This window comes from Symsagittifera roscoffensis, chromosome 4 (genome assembly GCF_963678635.1).
Source record: "Symsagittifera roscoffensis chromosome 4, txSymRosc1.1, whole genome shotgun sequence".
Lineage (NCBI taxonomy): Eukaryota > Metazoa > Xenacoelomorpha > Acoela > Convolutidae > Symsagittifera > Symsagittifera roscoffensis.
In genome coordinates, this window is record NC_087065.1 from 29,439,775 (window position 1) to 29,461,891 (window position 22,117).

The 22,117-nt window shown below is 37.4% G+C and overlaps 2 protein-coding genes across 2 annotated transcripts; both read right to left on the minus strand.

The window, feature by feature from the left end:
- Positions 1 to 1,591: 1,591 nt before the first annotated feature.
- On the minus strand, positions 1,592 to 8,282 carry LOC134845181 (28S rRNA (cytosine-C(5))-methyltransferase-like). The gene is made up of 3 exons (XM_063862074.1): positions 7,367 to 8,282; positions 2,133 to 2,331; positions 1,592 to 1,891 (listed from the first exon to the last, which is right to left on the minus strand). Exons 1-3 carry the CDS (start codon positions 8,255 to 8,257, stop codon positions 1,599 to 1,601), a joined length of 1,383 nt encoding a protein of 460 aa, XP_063718144.1. The 5' UTR covers positions 8,258 to 8,282; the 3' UTR covers positions 1,592 to 1,598.
- Positions 8,283 to 12,876: 4,594 nt separating this feature from the next.
- On the minus strand, positions 12,877 to 14,008 carry LOC134845182 (ribosomal L1 domain-containing protein CG13096-like). Its single transcript, XM_063862075.1, has 2 exons — positions 13,455 to 14,008; positions 12,877 to 13,192 (listed from the first exon to the last, which is right to left on the minus strand). The coding sequence occupies exons 1-2, from the start codon at positions 13,635 to 13,637 to the stop codon at positions 12,986 to 12,988; spliced, it is 390 nt and encodes a 129-aa protein (XP_063718145.1). The 5' UTR covers positions 13,638 to 14,008; the 3' UTR covers positions 12,877 to 12,985.
- Positions 14,009 to 22,117: the final 8,109 nt, after the last annotated feature.

Here is a 22,117-nt window from a genome sequence, read left to right on the forward strand (position 1 = left end):
AAATTCTTGAGTTAAACGGGCAGAAACCAAAATTTGAAAAGCTTAAACATGACAAAATAGTGAAGCCCGCATTTGAATATATCTTACATAATAGATAGATTGCTCGGCCCTAGAACACACTATGAATTAAAACTAAAACTATTTCCACGCACTTTTAAGAAATTCCAGATAAAACTTTTCATACAAAACTTTAAGTAGCCATCGCTTTTTCAGCTAAAATTCTCGCAACCAGCTCGTTCGATTGAGCCCTTCGTCTTAGATTTTATAGGGTAGTTTTTAGGCAAAATCAAATAGTTTTTAAAAAATGGTCAAAAAGTCAAGAACTTGATCTTTCAAAATCCATATAGATGTTTGCCGCATAATCAGAGATTATTCCCCAAACCGGGTTTCTACATTGAACACGTAAAAATTGGCAGGGCATTTATCGAGAAAAAATCAAAGTATCCTGAAATGTTCAACAAATCAAAAACTATTCCGAGAACTATAGCTTTCTGTGGGTGAACCCGCTTATATAACAGAATTGCACTAAACCTCTTATTGCGATAAAACGAAAAACTCAGATTTGGGAGGGTAGTTTTTGAGAGAAGTCGAGTTTCAGAAAACGGTAGAAAAAATCAAAGATGGCTTTTTCCCCGGGAAGGATAACTTTTAGTGTAAGAAACTTGGGCATAGTCGAGTACACAATCGAGCTTCCTACCACCCAATCTTTGGATTGAACCCAAAATCTCACATTAATTTCTGTGTAAAAAAATTGGGAAGGGCCGCTAATGCATGGGAGCTTCCCATCACGATTATATGCATTGAGCCCACAATCTCAGAATTGAGAGTGTAGTTTGGGAGAAAATTAGAAGTGCTTCAAAACACGGTCAAAAATTCAAATAGTCGACTATTCCGAGGACCATAACTTCGTGTCAAGAAGCTCGGGTGTAGCCTCTTATGCCGACATTTTGTCAACAGAAATTTGTCGACATTTTTTAGGTCGATACCAAATTGAGTTTCTGATCGATCCCACAATACTATAAACAACCTATTCTAGCAAGAAAATTCTAGGCTGCAGAAAAATTAAAAAAAAAAAACAGGTCAAAATGCCATTTCTGTGCACTTTTTATTAAAACTGAAACAAAAAATTGCCTGTTTCGCGTGCGCTCTACGTCAAAAAAAGTATATATTGGCGCCTTTAGACAAAGTTAAGATTTGGTCGGCCTAAAATGGATGCTTAAAATAATACCAAAGAGGGGAACCTTTGGTTGGTTAGGTCGTCCGCCGCCCCTAAATCTACCCCTGTTCACGCAGAAGCAGAATAACGGATAAATGATGAAACCTGGAGATTCCCGCTGACTTGCTTGAGTGAAGAACACGGGAGATCGAATCCTGGATTCGTCCTGATTTCGGTGCTGCGCTGTCATACTGCGATGGTTGGATTGGGATGGATTTGTTTCGAGCGATATTTCGACTAGATTTTTTTGATCAATTTTTGACTCACCTTATTAGTTTTCCTGAAAATTAAAACTGAATTTAGAAATGATTGATAAAGCCGCGAAGCTTCTTTCGATCCTACTAAAATGATGATGAAAAAATTTTTTTATTTCCAATAGTCATTATTGGCTAACATCATCTAAACGTACAAATTTACAAACAAAAAAGCCGTCAGTAAAGTCTTTGGCCGGCCAGTAACGAAGACAGTGCGGGGCAATTTCTGGGAACATCTCGTTGCCCCTAGAAGAGCTGAAGTTCTCCGGAATAGTCTCCAGGGTCCAACCCGAGCTGACCTGGTTGAGCACGTAGCGAATGACTTCTTCGTTTTCCTCTACTTTCACACTACAGGTACTGTACACTACCACTCGTGCACGAGGAAAAGTGAGCGCGTGAAGCAATAATTCCGCTTGAAACTCTGAAGAACAGAAATGAGAGTGATTGCATGACAACTATGCACTCCCAATCAAATTTAAATTCCACGTTTGTTTAAAGTTGGATTTGAGTGGACTGCATTCACTACACCTACAAGCTATATGCAAATCTACCATAACAGTCTACGGGTCGCTATTGAGTAGATTAAGAAAAACCTTCAATTGAGAAGCCAGCCTTAAGCTCTTTTAACGCGAGGCATTTTGGGAACCAAGAGTGTGACTAACTCTGCAGAGCCCTGAGTCTGGGCATTTGTACTCGTTCTTCGTCATTTTTGTGTGACTTGAAGCCTATCATGCCCGTGCCAGTGCAGGACGGATCCACTAGGATGTGAGTGACGTCTTTGTAGTGGTCTGGCCTCAGATTCGTAAAATCGTCATTCACATAGTTAACATTGGGAAAGCGAGACAACAATGTTTTCATAGTCTAAAAAACAAAGAGAGCCAGTTGCAGACGAAGCGGAGTTTCGCACAACTTGCGATATTACACACACATAAACAGAGGCGAAGCTGAGCTTGCTTCGCACTACTTGCGATAAAACAAAATGCCAAACATCAAAAGATAATGTGTCTTAAATAAAAGAATTCTGTTGAAAAAATAGTAGGCTAAGAAGAATTCGGTAAATCTTATTGCAATTTATATAAAAATCATTTAACTAAGACATAAAAAAAGGATTCGGCGTACAGCAACTCGTTCATTCCTTTTCATAACCAATAAAGTTACGAAAGCTCCTAAGAAGTACTCAAAAACTTTGCAACCAAACAAAAACTGTATATGCTAGAAACAATTGACTATAAACATCATCTGTAACTTTTGCTATTAACTAATATCAAAGTGTAAGAAAACAGCTGAAAAAAATGAAAGCTAAAGCTTCAAACAATTTCTGCTAAAAACTTGAAAAAAAACTCCGAAAAATAACCCAATACCATTAAACTTGTCAAATATTTTTGATACGCAAGGTTAAAGGAGCTTGATCGCAATAAAAATATATGAAAAGTGCCAGTAAAGTAAAAAAAAAAAACACAAAAAATCCTTTTCGAAATTTTCGGCCAGAAACAACTATACTCTTGAATGCCGCTCGAAAATCGCCACATATCATTGCGAAAAACAGGTAAGTCAAAAATACAAAGAAAATAAACAAAATTGATCGAAATTAGGATACTTTTGAAAAAATTTTGACACATGAAAACAATAGGCTATGCCATCAACTTGAATCGATTTCAAATGAAACTTACGGGTAACGCATCTCCGGTGCTTCGAATTTTCGACAACTCATAAAAAATCGCATATATAAGTAAGATAAGCATCATTCGAGTGTAATCTGACAGCACCCAAATAAAACACCCAAAAAAAAGTCACATCTCGAAAACTGAAAGCAATTGAGCCGTCGCATTTGACGCAAGATTTCTAGCTTTTGAGAGTTATCTCACAGCATCAAACTACAGCCTTGGACATTTAAAAATTTGAGAAACTTCAAATTTAGGTTTTGTAATTTTTTTTTCAAAACCATAAAAAACGTTATACCTTGAAAACTACAAAGATTTGAGCAGTATTACTTGGAGGTCAGATTCGCAACCGCTGAGAGTACTCTGAGAGCCCCAACTACAGGGTTAATTATTTCAAATTTTAAAAAATATATATTTATATGTTCTGAAAAACTTGAAAAAAAATCACAAAAAACATCAGGTCTGTAAAACTACAAATATTTGAGCAGTCATATTCAGAGGTAAGATTCGCAAACCATGAGAGTACTCTGATAATGTTCAACTACCGGTTTGGGAAGGTTAAAATTTTGAAAAATATGAATTTAAAACGTCATATCTCGAAAACGTCATATCTCGAAAAGTACAAGGATTTGAGCAGTCATTGATAGAGGCGAGATTCGCAATCCTTGAGAGTAATCTGACAGCACCCAACTACAGAGCAATTTTCTGAAGCGTTCTGAAAAATCACAAAATAGTCGTATCTCGTAAACTAAAAAGATTTGGGCAATCATAATTGGAGGCGAAATTCGCAACCCCTGGTGAAACCCTGACAGCATCCTACTTATATGTTGCTTATATGTAGTTAAGTTTAATAGGTAGTGAAGCCCCGGTTGAAATAAATATCTTAACCATTGCAAGATACGATATAGCTCAAAAGTGCAAAAATTCTTGAGTTAAACGGGCAAAAACAAAAAGTTGAAAAGCTTAAACATGACGAAATAATGAAGCCCGCATTTGAATATATAATAAATGATAGATAAATTGCTCGGCCCTAGAACACACTATGAATAAAACTAAAGCTATTTCCACGCACTTATAAAAAAATCCAGATAAAACTTTTCATACAAAACTTTAAGTAGCCATCACTTTAGCAGCAAAAATTCTCGCAACCAGCTCTTTCGATTGAGCCCTTCATTTTAGATTTTGTAGGGTAGTTTTTAGGCAAAATTAAATAGTTTTTAAAAAATGGTTAAAAATTCAGACCTTGATCTTTTAAAATCCACATAGATGGTAGCCGCATAATCAGAGATTATTCCCCAAACCGGGTTTCTAGATTGACCACGTAAAAATTGGCAGGATATTTATCGAGAAAAATCAAAGTGTCCCGAAAACGTTCGACAAATCAAAAAATATTCCGAGAACTATAGCTTTCTGTGGGTGAACCCGCTTATGTAAAACAAATTCACTAAACCTCTTACTGCGATTAAACCAAAAACTCAGATTTGGAAGGGTAGTTTTTGCGAGAAGTCGAGTTTCAGAAAACGGTCAAAAAAAATCAAAAATGGACTTTTCCCCGGGAAGGATAATTATTAGTGTAAGAAACTTAGGCATAGTCGAGTACACAATCGAGCTTGCTACCACCCATTCTTTGGATTGAACCCAAAATCTCACATTTGTGGGGGTAGTTCTCGAGAAGAAGTCCAAAAAATTCAGAAAATCTAAATTTTGACCTGACCGAGGACGATTAATTTCTGTGTAAAAAAAAATGGGAAGGGCCGCTAATGCATGAGAGCTTCCCATCACGATTATATGCATTGAGCCCACAATCTCAGAATTGAGAGTGTAGTTTGGGAGAAAATTAAAAATGCTTCAAAACACGGTCAAAAATTCAAATATTCGACTATTCCGAGGAGCATAACTTCGTGTTAAAAAGCTTGAGCGTAGCCTCTTATGCAGGTGAACCGTGTACAGCCGTTTCGATCCATTAACACCAAAATATCAGACTTAGAAGGGTCGTTTTTGAGAAAACTAAAAAAAAACAAGAACGGGTCAAACAATCCATTCGCTGACTTCTTCGAAACCTGTAGACAGTGGTGTAACGTAAAAACAGACCAGAAGATTATGCAGGCACACAGGGGAGTAGGCAGTCTTTCCATTCATTGTCCTTTTATTAAAAAGCGTCACAGTAATTTTGAGAAAACACTATAAAATTTTGCAAATGGAAAAAATTCCAAAGCGTCTCAAAAAAATTTAAAAACCCAATCCCATACACTTCCATAATACTTGATTTTATCCCAAAGCCATTCTAGGCAAACAAGCCGAGCAAGACATTTGAATTTTAAATGAACAAAAATAAAAAAAATTTAGGAAGCGGAAACAAAAGCGACTATCTTTGAGCAGACACCAGTTGAGCCGAAAATGATTTTTTTTTTAATTTGAAAGTTTTCAGACCCACTGAACCGACAAACATTTCCAATATACAGATGAAGAAGAGTCAATGAACGCAATTTAACAGAAAAAATACTGACTTGTTTTTTGAAAAAACCTTAATTTTCTAATTTCAAGGGAACATAGATGGCCTCTAAGTCCTTTGAATTTCAAAAACAATTTATGATTGACTGAATTTGAAAAAACTGGATTGCTAGAAAACTTTTCTTATTTCGCTTGTAAATCTGAAAATTAAATTCCACTATCGAAACAAGAACTCGGTCACGTTTTTCGTGATATTTACTTTTTTGCTGTTTGATAATGGAGATTGCCTTCCTTTCAACAGAGGAAATGATCTGAACTTTAAAACAAAATTAAAAGTCAAACCGCAAAAAAAGTAAATTTCAGCCTGAACAAATGTTTAAAAAATTCCAGAAAAAAAAGTAATTAGAGATATGGCCTTCAAGCCGACAAAACTTGAGCAGACAAAACTCTACAAAACAAGATCCAAATTTTAAACATACTCAAAACAAAACAAGATCCCGCCGGGACTCGAACTCCAGACCTTAGGTTGCAAACGCCACTGCATTACTTCCAAGCCAAGTGGCAAGGAACCTAGAAAACGTAAAAATTTCATAATAAATTTCACTGTCTAGTTCTCGATTACAAAACACTTGCTCTCGGAAGTTTAAAAATAAAGAAAACAAAAAAACGAAAAAAAAAAAATGATTATTTTTCTCTTTTTTTTTTGGTCTGAATTTCCAGTTTTTTTTATAACGGTGATAATAGCTGAAATTATTAGACAAAATAGGTAATCAAAGCTGGTAAAAATAGCTATATTAATGCTAAAATTAGGAAAAACTAGTCAAACCTCAACTAATTGAGCCTCAAAACAAAATTTTCAGGACCAATTTTTTTCGATTTTTTTTTCAAATGTTTGAACCTGTATTCCGACTAATAGGTCTTTCACATGATGCTACACTTCACCCTCTAAGAGCTTTCTTTGTATATGTCAAAAGTGAGAAACAAAAACTATTCCTAGCGCATAGTTCCTTCCCTCTTCGTAACAATACCTTTATTATATATTTCACTTTTGATTATCGCGCTTCGGTGAAAGGAAAAACGAGAAAACACATAATTCCGTTAATAACACGGCTAGCCGGTTGCTGTACAAGTAGCACAGAATGTTGCGACCAAATTCTTAAAAAGTTTTTTTTTAATTGAAGTCGTTGTTTCTACACGTTGTGATGAGAAAATAATACAAACAAGTAGAAAGGCAGTAAACTGAGCATAATCGCGATCATTTGTCCAAAAAATTGAATAACAAAAAAACATGAAAAAAACTCACATAATTTTAAAATATTTTTGAAACTTTTTTGTTACTCTTTTTTGTCTAGGTAGGTAGGTATTCAATTTAGTTTTCAATTTTTCTAAGCCTAAAATTATCAGGTAACAAACGTTACTCGATCATTCGACTCGCTCGCAAAAAGACTGGAACTAGAACGGTTTTCTCGACACTGGGAAAACTTTTTAAAAAAATTGATGACGTTCGAATCACGGCTGATAGGACTTTAATACGATATATCACTTGACTCATTCAAATGATTATTTGCGGTACCTGATTTTACGTGAAAAAAAAACTAAAATACACCCACATCCAAAGTTCTGCCCATTTTCAATGGTCGGAACAAAAATAATTTGAAATCAACTGCTAGTGAAATACAGTAGCCATAAAATCTCTACTGGTGTGAGGTATCACACTAAGTGAACCTTGGACTGTATTGGTTTAGATTGAAAACTGAGATGACTCATCTGTTTTTGTTAATTACCTCAAATCGAAAGGCATCCTTCTCTACTGCATACACCTTCCCGGTTCCAGCTAGGTAGCAGTCCAGAATACAAGAAGTTTTACTCCCTGGCGCAGCACATGCGTCTAACACAGTAGCACCACTGGGAACATTCAACACATGGGCTGCCATGGCACTTGCTCTGTCTTGCGAGTAGAACAGTCCTCTTTTGTACATGCTACTTTTCTTAATTCTAACCTCGCCAGGGAAAATGAACATCTTGGGCAGTATTGGGTCAATTAGAAACTCATTGGCCTTCAAAGACTTCATGGCAGAGACTAACTGCTTGTGGCTGCATTGATTGAACAGATACTTGCGCGTGAGGCACAACTGATCTTCAACATATTTTATTTCATCAAACTCCGAACCTGTCCATTCAGTGACGTCATTGGCATCCATGGCAACATTATCAGCTGTGTTTTCTACATTGTACTCAACAAAACGCATGTAATCAACCATTTCATCAATTCTCTTGTCATTTCCAATCTGACTCTGAGTCTGTTCTGTAGCAGTTCCTCTTCTGTTCTGGAATGCAAACTCTTGTAACTTTTCTTCCGTTTCGTACAAATCACAATGTTTCTGCAGTCTCTTTTTGGTGTGTCTGTTTGAAAAATCTTGCAAAATGACAGCATGTAACCAGAATTTCTCCGTCTGCTGTTTCATGTCACTCTTTTCCAGACTATGAGTATGACCCAGTTGTCTGGCTAGTTTGGTTGCATTGCTGTTGGTTATTGTGACCAATGCACTCAGTTGCTTTCGCTTTTTGAAGATACAGGTTTTATCCTGTAGCAATCGTTCTGCAAGTGCAGCACCTCCGGGATCCCGAGAGTTATCATGCAGTATCTTGCTGGCCTCTAAGTACAGTCGACACATCACACACCTGAAGTTTTACCTGCCATTTTTTGTAAGAAATAAAAAGTTCAATTGGCCTTTTGAATAGAAAATTCGAAACCTTTACGAATCGTCGTGATGCTTCAAGGACCATTAATTTAAAACCTAAAAATGCTTCTTATGAGCCTTTTCATGTTCCGTTTCGAATAAACAACCACCCATTCCAACATGGAAAATTCAGACTTGCAGGTGGACAGGAAGCCACTCAACAAAATAAACATCACTCAAAAGACTTAGAGCTGAAAAATAAGAGTTTGTTCTTCTTATCCATCTATCATCAGACAAAGCAAAGCATCAGCATAGCCTTTCATCAAGTGACTAATATATTACCCTCCTCCGCTAACTAACCTTCCTAATTAAGCACCCGACTCAAAACTTAACATGCCCGATTAATTTATTTTGAAAAGCAGGAAGCAAAGGAAATTGCTGCATCGAGGAATTCATTGTCACCTTTAATTCTTTAATTATAAGCCATTTAACAGAAGAAAGAAAGACTTTCTAAGGGCTTAATTTAACTATCCTTCATAGTATCTTCTAACCGCTAATTGATTTCCTTCCGCACAATATCGATCTTTGTTTTAACTTCGCGCCCACTAAGGAACATAACCATATCGAGAAAGGCCAGTCATTAGCAAACATTCTCCAATTCAAATATTTTAGCCACCTGTTAACTCTATACTGGCACCGAAAGTAATAATTCGGTCAGAATGAAAACACCGAGTATTGTTCCAATTTTGATTTGCGGCGTTCTTTACTTGGCATCTTCCGCCACTGCAGCCGAATTCAATTTCCCCATTTCGAAGGGGCAAGATGAAAAACTGTACAACATGTATTATCTGGAAAGCCAGGACGAAAGAGAGGCAGCTTTGCAGAAGCAAGAAGAGAATCACATGGAAACAACCGAAGACCCCGATGCACCAAATGGGAAACGAGTCCGGGTGCAGATGTTCAATCGGGGATTCGAGGACCCCACATACGACCAGGCGGTGGCAGCCGCTGAAAAGCGTCTGCGACTTCAAGCCATGGGCAAGAGAATCCGACTGCAGTCCATGAGCAAACGAGCTGGTGACATGTCGATGCCTAAAATGTACCTGGTGGAGCCACAGAAACGATACAGATTGCAGTCTTTAAAACGGGAAGTTCTATACCCCGACGTGCAGTTGCAACCATTTGAGAAACGAATGCGACTCCAGTCACTCAACAAGCGAATGAGACTGCAGTCTATCTAGTCATTCAAAAGTTCCAGAAAGATCGACTTCAAAGGCCGTATGCGCTCAAATACAGATTTGGTATCACAATTAAAGTTTTGCTGTAAAATTATTTTCCCAATTTTTCCCTAAGGTTTTGATCAAACAGTGAAAACTTTCGATCAAACAGTAGCCTTTCATCGATCAAACAGTAGCCTTGAGAAATGAAAAAATGGAAAAGCAAAACCGTGCACCAATTCACAGAAAATTAAATTAATCAGATAATTAAGAAATCAGAAGAACGAAAACCTTCACAGCAGGGCAGATCCAATTTTTTGAAATTGGGTGGTGCGGTGGCAGGGAAAATCATCAAAAATTTTTATCTTTCTTTTAGGTAAAATAAATTGATTTTTTTTTCAGCTCGTACGAATTAATTGAGATGTCATTTTGAGCCAAAGTTTCTGAGACGCTGACAAATCTTCAAGAAAACTTATTGCTTTTTGCACTTTTTGGAAAGTTTTGACAAGCAAAAACTTTTTTTGGCGCAATTGCGATTTTCCATAATAAGCGTCGGAAAATTTTGGGGGTTAAATTATACCCTCAGGTGACCTCTCGAGTAGTCAGGGAGTAAGGTGCACGACTTTTTTCACATACTCTGCTTTTCTTCGGTACAAGGTTAATCTTGAAAACACCTAACCGTTACAAACATAGTCAACTGCAGCGTATGTAGGACAGAATGTTCTAGCCAAGCAAAAAAAAACAGTTGAAACTGCATTTCGCACGCACGAGAATAGAAACTGCAATCTGTTGGACCAAGAAAACTTGACAAAAGATTAAAAATTAAAACCGGAAATTGGCGGTTGCTGCGCAAGTAAAACAGAGAGTTCCCACTACAGTTATTTGACAGAACTTAAAAATATATTCAGCTTTTTTCAAATTTAGGACTAAATTTAAAAAAGCGAATTGTTTTTTTTTCGAGCGCGGCGTAAAGACTTAAAAGAACGCTTAGAAATTCAACTTTGGCCTTTATTAGCGTTTTTTCCAAATTGCATTTTTTTTGTTGATCTGTGGGGAAAAAATAAACTGATTTAATTGAATGCCTTCATCTTGGGCCTACATTTAAAATGACAGGCAAAAAAAACATTTTTTGCTTAGTTTTTTAGACTAAAGGAAGCTTCAAAACAAGTTTTCAAAGAAAAATTATTCATTTTCACAGCTTAATTAACAACTGTTTGGCACCAATATCTACTCGCTGATTTCGTCTAAAAGCAGAATTTGTAAACTTGTTTTTCTCAGGACATGGAAAAATTGGTCAAAAAAGTTGAAAAAGGAGAAGCTATGCTCCGCAAACACTAGCAAGAACATGACAAAAAGCAGCTCTATAAAGTGCAATAAGAAGAAGAAGAAATAAACCTGGTATTAGGAAGAATTCGGCTATGTCTGGGCGTCGAACTGCGATCCAATGCTACATCGTGATTATTGCAAAAGCAGGCGCGGATCTAGGAATTTCTCGAGGGGGGGCGTATTTTCAAAAAATTTTTGAAAGTTTTGTCGACAATTCTGCGCCGCACTTATTGGAAAATTTTTAGGCACTTTCTGGAAAATTTTTACCAAAAAATCGCGTTTTATCGGCGCGCGCTCCCCCCTCAAAATTAGTATAGATTGGCGCCTTTAGAAAAATTGTAAGGTCAGTCAGCCAAAAATGGATATCTCAAAATAGTAAGAGGGGACCCTTTGGGTCCGCAGGGGGTCGAATTCCCGAGGGGGGGGGGGGGGGATTCGACCCCTTCCCCCTTAATCCGCTACTGAGCAAAAGTGTCACCAAATAAATGAAAACTTTTAATGAACGCTTTTATTTGCGAGTTAGGATTTAAAAAAAGGTTTGTACTAATACACTAACGCTCGCTAGAGTGAATATCGACCTAATTACGACTGAAATAGCTTTAATACTATTATATGATATATCACTCGATGTCGATCGCAACTGAATTTTTTGTGGTAACTAATGTTGTGCGGTAAAAGCTGAACACAGCCAAATAACCCCTCTCCTACTTTCAATGATCGTAACAGCAGTCTCGGGCTCAAATGCGCCAAAAGAATGTGCAAATAAGTCCCCGAAATGTGCTCCATGCCAAATGTTTTTACTATCAGACACCTGAAGAAAAAAATTTGCAGAGATTTGCCGCAAATCAACGTGTAAAAAATCAGACAGTTTGAAAAGCCGCCAGACTGTTGTAGCGGAGTCAATGAACGCAAGGAAACAGGAAAAAAAATACTGACCTTTATTTTGAAAAAAAAAAAATCTATTTTCGAATTTAAAAAATAGACGGCCTTGAAGCTCTTTGAATTTCTTACCATTTCTGATTGACGCTTTTGATTAAATTAACCTAATTTGAGAAAACTGGATCAATAGGTAATGTTTTTATTGCGCTCGGAAATCTGAAAAATAAAATTCACTTTCGAAATTAGAAGTCGATAAAGTTTTTCTGACTTTAAAACTTTTGCTATTCGATGGCGGAATTTGCCTTCCTTTAAACAAAGGAAATGAACGTAGCTTCAGAAGAAAGCAAATATCATACAGCGGAAAATCAAACTTGAGCGTGAACAAAATTATTTGAGACTTTTCCAGAAAAAAAAATCATCACGACCTATGTAAGAGTTTTCTCTGTTCATTGACTCTTTATAAAGAATGTTTGACTAGCATAATGAAGCAACATGAAATAATTAATGATGGCTTAAATCAGGGTGAGCAAATTCCCATATGACAAAAGGGGACCTCTCATATTATTACAAAAAAAAACAATTTGGAGCCGAAAAACACTATAGGTGTAGGAAAAACAATTGAGATCAAAAATAATTTTGCTTAGGCAAAACATTTGATCAATCACATTAGCAGACGTAGAGTCTGTCGACACAGACTGTCCTCTGGGTGCAATCTGAAAAAGAACATTTCGAATCCTGAGTAAAAAATTGGAAAAGAGGACCCCTGAACGTGGGGGTAACAAATGGGGTAAAAAAAGGGACTGGTCCCCCGAAGGAGACCGATTTGGTAACCCTGTCTTAAATAACCCATCAAAAAGTATACATAAGTAAACGTAAGTTTCTTGCTCCAAATGAGTTTGATTCATAACTGTCAATTCACGATGTATAAGTCAATAATGAGATAACTGTATGCGCGCGAAAAAGCAACCGCATCCATTATCTCCCCCACTACACTCAGCAAGTTACGTAAGCTAAAAATACGCAATAGCAGGCTGCTGTTGAATATATTAGCTCTTTTTGAATCTAGCGCCTAAAAACTTCAGCAATCACAAGGCGCAAGTTATTTACAAGAATGTTAACTAATAACTTGTCTGCTACTTGTTGCTGACGAGAAACTTAGCTTCGTACTAACAATCAGCAGACATTAAAACCTCAAGTCTACCAAATTAAATTACAATAGTACAAAAAACGTGTTTTGATATCACTGAGCTTCATAAATGTTTTCGATTTCCATAGTGATGTCGTTTCCGTGAGTCCAAAATCACTGGTCGAAATCCAGACTCTCCATACCCTGATCTGATGATTCATACATTTCCTCGTCATCGTCATCGTCCTGCTCTTCATCTCCCCCTCGGGAACTGTCCACTTCGGCACCTTCTTCGCTATCATTGGTGCCATCCCCCTCCCCACCCACTGCGCCCTCGTCCTCCCCATTGGGCCCCATTGAAGTCAACGAGTCTGCCTCAGTCTGAAAAATTGGCAGATAACTTTGACAACCGATGACAAACTTCAGTTCAACATCAAAATTATTATACTTCGCCATTGCTACCCCATCATTAAGCTAATTGAGAAACTCAGCTTTTCCTTTTACTAATTCTTTTCAAACCATAGACTGGTTGTTCAAATGGTATATGGTATATCTTCATAATCCTCGGAAAATTCTATTTGGTCCTCCAAGGCTTCAATTGCAGTGAAATATTAACATCCTTAATTCGTAATTAGTTAACGACCTTTCCAATCGGTATTATACGGGCGTTGAACTTGGCAATGGAATCCATCTTCGCCTTGTGTGCATCTTCAAGTGCCTTGACTGAGTCAGCCTCACTGTGGGGAGCATCCACTGACAGCCACTGGGAAGTGACCAGCGGAGAGTAGCAGGAAGGCCAGCCTACACTGCCTCCCAACCCAGACATACTTGTCCGAACAGAGGCAACGAAACGCTTGTGTAATTAACTGAATTAACGCAACCAACCTTAAACAAGATTCCACATAAAAACTACTGTCTATTTAAAAACCTATAATCTGACTCGGCTTGCTAATCAGAGCAAAGTATTTACACTGAGTCAAAGCGCAGCTTCGCAACACTTGCACTACAAGATATAGAATGGAAAAAGACAAGAAAAAAAATTATGAAAAATTGCCTAAAAATAACTTGAAAAATGGAAATCAGTTACCGAGCGGCAACAAAGGCGACAAACTTTGGGTCGAAACCTGTTGAGCCGAAAAAAAACTATGGTCACGAAAAATTGAAACACAATCGCATACGGATATAGTTTGCCCTCGAAAATACGCAATTTAAGTTATAGTATTAAATTGGTTTCAAACCCAAACTTTAGAAAGTAATTCACTAAAACCCCAGAAGACAAAAAATGGCGTTTCAAAAACATGGAAAATAAACTGACAGAAACTAGGACGAAAACCACGAACCTGAAAAAAAATTGAGAAATGTTTTTGGAAAGATAATTACAACCTGACACATGCCTTATCTAATTGAGCATATCAGAAGATGGATGAGTCCAGGAGATAAATGAGTCCTCTGAACAAAATTATTTACGGGAGAAAAATTCTAGTACCCGATTGCAATACCCCTTAACGGTAATAACACATCTCAGTGAAAGAAAAACTGCATTGAAATTAAACAGTTGCCCGTACATCTAGATCCGACCCGCCATTCTACTGCTCATTATATTTTTAGTGCATTAGTCTTTTATAGTTCTCATTTTAGTGCATAATTAACACCGATGTGGATCAAATGCAAATTAATATTCCGCGAGAAACCTTCCATCTACTGATGGTAAATGCCGCCAAACAAAAAAGCGAACCATACAAAAAACTATTCTCAGACAATTCAAACACAGAGGCCAAGCCGAGCTTCGCACCACTTGCAATACCTAAAAAACATGATAATGCAAGCAAGTGGACAAAAAATAAAATGAAAACCAAGCCGAAAAAAATTGAAACTGTTTAAAATAACAATATCTTCAAAAACTTCAAATTTTGGTCTTAATTGAGTTCAATTTCAGGAATACACTTCCACTAAAAAAAGCTCAGGTGTTAAAAAATTCTGAAATACGAATCGAGCTGCAACTTCGTCGAATAAAATTAGGCAAACGCCCGTTGAGCCTAAAATGAAAAATATCATGAAAAACGCAGTTATTAAGTTCTGAAATCTTAAATTTTTACACCCTGTCCCCTCCTAAACAACACACAATGATCAAATTCTATTTTTCCTTAGTAAAATGCAAAATTTGGTCACTGAGCCAATTAAACATAAGCCGAAAACAAAAAATTTCATGACAAAAAAAGAAAAGAAATTTACGCAAAGTCACAGTTGAAAAACTCAAAACCGCTTTAGAAATTTTTCACAGCACAAGAACATTGGTGATGCGGTTATTAGGCCGAAAAAACATGGGCAGATAAGCCGATATATTATTTAGAAACTACAAACAGCTTAAAAAACAGGTGCAGGCTGGAATCAAGCCTAGGCACATACCCATCCCAGGTGTAGTTATTACGTCTAGACCAAGTATGCATGCGAAACTAAAAAAACTGAATATCACAAATCAAGCTACCAAGTGATTATTTTTGATTAGTTGTTAACACGAAAAAAAAGTATAATCCGAATTGATAACCCTTGCTAATCGCAAGCGTGAAAATGATTATAGTTCTTCTTTTTTTTTCTCTGAAAAATGAGATGAAACATACTGCATAAGATATCTCTGAAAAATTTCAGTGAAATGTGATTTTCGAATTGTCAACTCAAAAATAAAGAGATATTACAGCAGCTTTTGCTAATTATCAGCGTGACAACTACCGGTTGAAAACTTTCACATATAAACAAAGCAGAGCTAAAAAAAATTGAAGAGATAAACAAAAAAGGGAAGAAATAATTGAAAAGTGTGCTATTTTCAATATTTAATTACAAGCCACTTGCTCTCGCAAGAGGAAACAATCGAAAAAAAATTAACTGACCTTATCTCAGACACAATTTTATCTCAAAAAAATTCAATGGACAAACTCTAGCCGGTCGAAGAAAACATCCGCACTTTCAGGCGGAATAGAGCTTCGCACCACTCGTGAAGTAAAAATGTATGCCAGTTTTCAGGAAGCGTAAAAAATTGGCTAGAAAAAAACAACAGATATTTTTTCTCAAAATTTTCAAGAGAAGGCACCCGCATTCCAGTCTCAAGCACACTGATAAGTCACTCGAAACGGGCAAAAAATCATTAGCGAAACCGCAACGAATTTATCTGTAAGTTTTTGAAATTAGGATAACGATCTGATCACAAGAATTTCTGACAAGATTTCATTCGTTTCATTTTGTAACTAAGAGAAGAATGAAAAAAAAAACATCAAAAAACGTCCAAAAATGTATATTTAAAACCACTGACCGTAATCCAAAAACATTCCATTAAAAACTTTCGAACCATTCCGGCAAAAGTTCATCGAAAAATAAATTATCCGAAACATCGTACAACACTGAACCCCTAGTGAAAGTGGAAAACATACCCCTTACCTTGGAGAAGCACCCCAAAACACTCGGAGTCTCATGCAACCCAACCCTTAACTTCACGAGCGCTGCAACCGAAATGTGAGGGCGAAATGAGTGAATACCCTTCTCAACAAAGTTCAATTTCTCTTGATATAAATCAAGAGCTCAGCAGCAGCTTTGCAATATTTGAAACATGCCTGGTTTAAAACATGTTTAAAACACGTTTAAAACACTGAATAATTTAGTGTTTAAAACAACTTGCCCTGATTGGCAGACTTTCTTGTGTGCGTTGACTAACTGAACTGTATTCGTGGAAAAACCTCCTCGATGGATTTCTTGAACGAGGTATCGAACGACGCGAATGGCTCTAAAGTGCCCAGAAACGGTAAAATTCTTTTATTCTGGAGTCTTGATTTGCTGCGTTTTGCTGATTTTTTCGCGTCGATCCTACTAAAAATGAAACGAAAAAAGCACTCAACTGGGAAAAGTATGGTGCACAGACTGCATATAATTTCATTGTTTTTATGTTTTAAAGGTTTAAAATGTTGTTTTTACTCGAAACGTGTTTTTTTTTTTCAACCTTTCTCAGCAGCAACCCATAAACTGCAATATTTTTAATTAATTCCACTAAAATCATGATCTCCAATATGACGACGATCCTAATTTGCTAGTTGAAAGCCGCAAAGGCACAAAGCAGACACCTGAAAAGCGGCTTCTTAAGGAGTTGGGTTGAAGGAAGTAGCCTCACACCGCAGGACATCCGCAGACCTCTAAGACGATCAAACGAAATGGTTTCGTACTAAAATAAACGCTATTCGCTGACGATACAACGCTAATGGGTATCTGGAAAACCTAATACAAGGCAGGGAAGTTGTGAAGGAAGCTCTTTGGCAATACGAAGAAAAAAACCACCAGGGAAAAGAGGAGACATACAAATCGGAACGGAAAGCGCATGGAGCTTCTTCATTGTAAGGTCCCGCCAAGTGGGGAGAATCGCAGAAAGCAAAATTCACACGAAGGGGGACGGAAGGCTAAGGAAGACTGCCACGGCAGCAACTCGAGGAACCACCCGAAATTCCCTCTCAAAATCACGGGAGAAGCCGACCTCGATGGAAAATCTCAGGCGGTCTCCAGGAGTTAGGGTGCTGAAATAATGGTACCGGGTTTCTCAATCGAAAGTAACCCACAGCCGTAATTAGAGTGCCGCAAAAAGCAGATTAATGACAAAATACAAACCAGCGTATGGTGTCATAGAGGCGGGTGGGTTCATTCGAAGTTCACTGTCCTTAAAGGCTCTTATTTCGTATGCAGAAGATAGGATTGGTATGGGGTACCCAGAAAAAAAAGAGAAAAATAAGAAAGAGAGGGCCATAAAAAAAGAACCACAACCGTATGGACATGGAACATCCAGAGAGCAAGAGTGTCCTTTCCGAGAAATAACAAATTTTCAGAAATTTCAAAAGCATTGGAAAATCGGATGCAGAGGTGGTCCTCTTGCCCACATCGTGAAAGAAATAGATGAAAGCCATCGACTTACATGGCGTCCTCATCCATCGGAAAAAACTGGAGTTTTCGTAAGAGACAATTGGGCAATGAACCGGAAAGACGAAAAAGAAACGAGAAAGCGCGGAGACCGCTGCACATCAATAGAAGTAAATTTAAAGTCGAACTAAAAGCAATATACCAACCGCTATCGAAAACCGACCCGGTGGTCTTCGAAAATTAATGATTATGAACTGCAAACGACAGAAGAAACTGATCCCAGGCGGAGATTTTGTTGCACAAATAGGATACCCTTGAGGACACATAAAACTAATTTAAGGGGAATATCGACAAGCCATGCCACGCAAATAGTCTTGAAAGTAAACGAGGAAGTGACAAAGGTCCAAGGTAAGATTGCATGAATCAGAATGCAAGAACAAGACGTCAGCCGTACTACGAATGCCCAATGACCGAATAACGACCAAAGACGAGGCAAAGTCATCGAACATCATCCTTACTTATTGGCAGAAATTGATCAAAGAAGCAGGGCTCGACTGGACTAACAACGAAAACCTGACAAAAAAAACAAAAAAGGATAGAAAGCGCTAGTAAACGAAAGGGCGTGTTTCTGCTTGGAGCAGTGCGAGAGTTCAATGGCTAAACGCAAAAGGACAGAAACCCCTACCCCCAAAGTGCACAATCACAAAGAAAAACAGGCTCTCCACTCCGCTATAGGTATGGACAGTGTGAAAAAGAAAGTAAGAGTTGAGGCATCGTGTACAACACGAGAGAAGAATGCATCGAATAACCAAGACAAAATTCAAATGCCTCAGCTGCGAGGCTACTATTAAAAAACTACTACTTAACAAATCATTCCAAAGCATTTAACAAGAAATTCAAAAGCGAGAGCACAGCGATCAACGCGAATATATACACTGGGAAGGGAAGAGTGCGGAAAAAGAAAGTCGCTTTTGTTAAAAAGAGACCACGGCAAAAACATGGCACGACACGAAAAAGTCTGCAACAGAAACTCCAACATCCAAGGCCCCAGTACGTGAAAAAAAGAAAGCGTAGGCAAAACAAGAAAATTTAGCACGCGGATAGGAAACAAAGAGGACATCAAAGCCAGACTACATAGAGAACACCACGTTTGAAGTAAGATCCGGCTATGGTTTTGGCTATAAAAAAACAGCAGGAGTCCAAGAAGTTGTTGAGTCGTTATCACTCTTCGACTGTAAGGTATGGTCACGGACTCAGGGAGAGATCAAGAAGATGCAAAGCATGATCGATTAGTACCATCGCCCAGTCCGAAGAGAGCTGTTGTTGTGATAAACTTATTAAATAGCTTTGCTATTTGATAAATAGTTGTTTCAGTTGTAACTACTTCGACGAACCGGATAACTTATCTTGGGTAGCCCTTAGCGGATTTTAGTGATCCTGTTTATGTGATAAGTATCAAACATATATTCATTGACATGTTGAAGAAAAACCTTCAACCAAAGACCAAGGGGAAGACGAGATGTCGCAAAAGTAATCGAGAAGGCGGACTCTGATTATCTTGAATGTCAATGGTTTAGCAAGCAAGTACATAAACCTTGCACGCGAATAACTGGAGCTCTGCGAGTTGGCGAACTGAGCTGGAATTGTAAGGATTGCCAAGATAAAACGATTACAACGGTTGTTGCCCTCCTCGAAAATCTCAGTGCAAAAATGTACACACCGAAAAACTGAATAAACTTGAAGAAGAAGTGATACATCTGAAAGCAAGCAAGGTTTCAACTCCCAATCAGACGTACAAAGCCGCATTGATAAATTCTGAATAGGACGCTCTGCAACTCGAAAAAGCACTGAAAACTATCAAGACAACTCGGAAAGAAGAGAAGGTTCCCGTAAACAAGATAGATCGGAATCCCGGAAGTCAGTGAAGGAAAAACAGAAAACATTAATGACTGGCTCAGACAAAGAGCAAACAACGATAAAAGGTGTGGTGGAAACCACCAACAAGAAGGCACCTATCTGTGAGTTGAATCAGCAAAGAAACTACTCTTGATGATCTCATTAGTTTGTGCTTCGAAAGGAGCAGAACCCGTGCTCAGTCGTTAAGTGAGTAAAATACAAACAGCAAAAGAAGTTTTCATCTGGTCTTCTCGAGCGACTTCACAACATTTATTGAAAATCCTGATTTCTGGCCTGCAAACGTATGTATCTCGCGGTACTTCCTAAACCAAGAGGCAAAGGACTGGCTGAAACTCCAACATAGACTGCCACCGAACGGACACACTAAAAATGGAAACAATAACTGACTTAAAACAATCAAGTTTGGACAAATTTAGTGTAGATCAATACGGTACAAATGTGAAGGTATAGCCATCTGGATTCCAATGGATGTTTTTCACATAATTTTTCAAATTGAAACTTGGCTGAGCTCAGATAATGAAACAGATTTTATTCTGAAACGCTGCACAAACAACTCGTTGTACTGTTTCAAGCACATAAATCGGTTAGCTAAAAGTGGAGACGGATTCGCTGTGATTACCAAAAAATCTTACGGCCGAGTTTGATTGACTCTGAAATTAACGAAGATTTTCAGAAAAGGACGATAACAAATAATGACATTTTAAAAAAACAAGATTTTTAACCTGCTACTACAGACCACCTCAGGGTGTCTTCAGAAACTTTGCAGAAAATTTTTTTGAAACATAATTATCGCAATCGTATTCAAATTCATACCATTACTCACCAGGTGATTCTAATGTACATTGGATTAATGATGATACTCGAAATGTTGAATTTCAACACCTGTTAAACGATCTATATCTTGAGCAATATAAAACTGTTCCAACACGCAAATCAGGAAATGTACTTGATCTTTTAATTGATCCTTATTCAGATGAAATTCATTGGGTATCCGTTTCTGAATTAATTAACTCTGATCATGAATTAGTTGAGTTTGAACTGGATTTCGTGAAGGATAAAACCGCAGTGAAAAAACAGTCTTTCAGAAACTGGAAAGACACTTATATAGAAACGCTTAAATTGGAAATCGAATTAACTCTGGATTTGAACATAGGATTGAATTACAGCACAAGCTCCAACTCTTTAACGCAGACATTTGGAACAGTGTTCAAAGACAACAGTGTTGATATTTTTGTACCAGAGAGAATCAGGATGAAACAAATGACGGAATGTGTTTTCTTCGATAAAAAGCAGTTTGAAAAACGGAAACGAAAATTCGGGAGAAAATACAAAAAGTCCAAGAACCATCAAGATCTTGTTTTGCCAGAAAACAAATTTTTCATTGCAAGGTACTATATACGCAGGAAAAAAAGGATTATTTTATAAATGAACTTAGTAGACGAAATCAAGATAAAAATAAGTTCAAAGCGAGACTTGAAGCTTGATGCGAAAGAACACGCAGATGCATTCCATAATATTCTTCAAGAGACAATTCAGCCAATTGTGATAAAAATAAGTTCAAAGCGCTGAATGATTTGCTAGGAAAAAAATTATGGCATTCCAGACCTGAAGCTTGATGCGAAAGAACTCGCAGATGCATTCCATAATATTCTTCAAGAGAAAATTCGGCCAATTGTATCATCTTTTGAAATTGAAGATCAAGATTTTGATCGAAATCAAGCACACTCGTTTATTACTCTTGACAAGTTAGAAATGCCTTCCTACGATGATTTCTGTAAGATGATAAATGAGATATCTTCGCAACCTCTCAGATGACATCACAAACACGATTAGAATTGAAGAGTTATCTATCAGCTGGATCAAACCATTGTTTTTAATTGCTAGCATAATCTTGGATGAGAGTGTGTTTCCAAATAATCTGAAAGAAGAAATTATCGTTCCTCAGCTGAAAAACCGAAAATTGAAAATAAACAACCTGAATTCCTACCTTCCTGTAACGAATATTAAATTCTTCTCAAAACGGATCGAAAAGATTAATTTAAATGACTAAATTGAGCATATAGAGTCTAACAACTTACTTGATCCAAATCAAATTGCATACATGAGAAGACATTCCACGGAAACAGTGATATTCAAAATGTCAAGTTCAATCAGTCTGACGTTTGAGAAAAGAAGTTCGATAATTAGAAAAGAAGTTCGATAATTTTGTTTTGTCTCGACTTATCGGCTGCTTTTGATACAATTGATCATGAACCTTTAATTATACATCAAAAGCACGTTAGAATAAGAGGAGATGCAGCAAAAATGATACAGTCATACCTTAGCGGAGGAAAGCAATCTGTTAAAGTTAACGGGGCTCGATTAGAACAACTTCTAGTTGAAACTGGTATACCACAGAGCTCTTTGTTGAGGCCGATAATATTTAATCTGTATCTTATTCCTCTGAAAGTCGAGTTATCAAACATATGCAGATGATACAGAAATCTTCTTCAGAATGTTCAA

Coding starts and splice junctions, on each gene's coding strand:
- LOC134845181 (XM_063862074.1), bottom strand. CDS start 8,257: ATGTGTCGACTGTACTTAGAGGCCAGCAAGATACTGCATGATAACTCT. Junction 2,332..7,366: donor AGGATGCCTTTCGATTTGAG/GTAATTAACAAA, acceptor TTTGTTTTTTAG/ACTATGAAAACATTGTTGTC. Junction 1,892..2,132: donor CAGACTCAGGGCTCTGCAGA/GTTAGTCACACT, acceptor TCTGTTCTTCAG/AGTTTCAAGCGGAATTATTG.
- LOC134845182 (XM_063862075.1), bottom strand. CDS start 13,637: ATGTCTGGGTTGGGAGGCAGTGTAGGCTGGCCTTCCTGCTACTCTCCG. Junction 13,193..13,454: donor GTATAATACCGATTGGAAAG/GTCGTTAACTAA, acceptor CCAATTTTTCAG/ACTGAGGCAGACTCGTTGAC.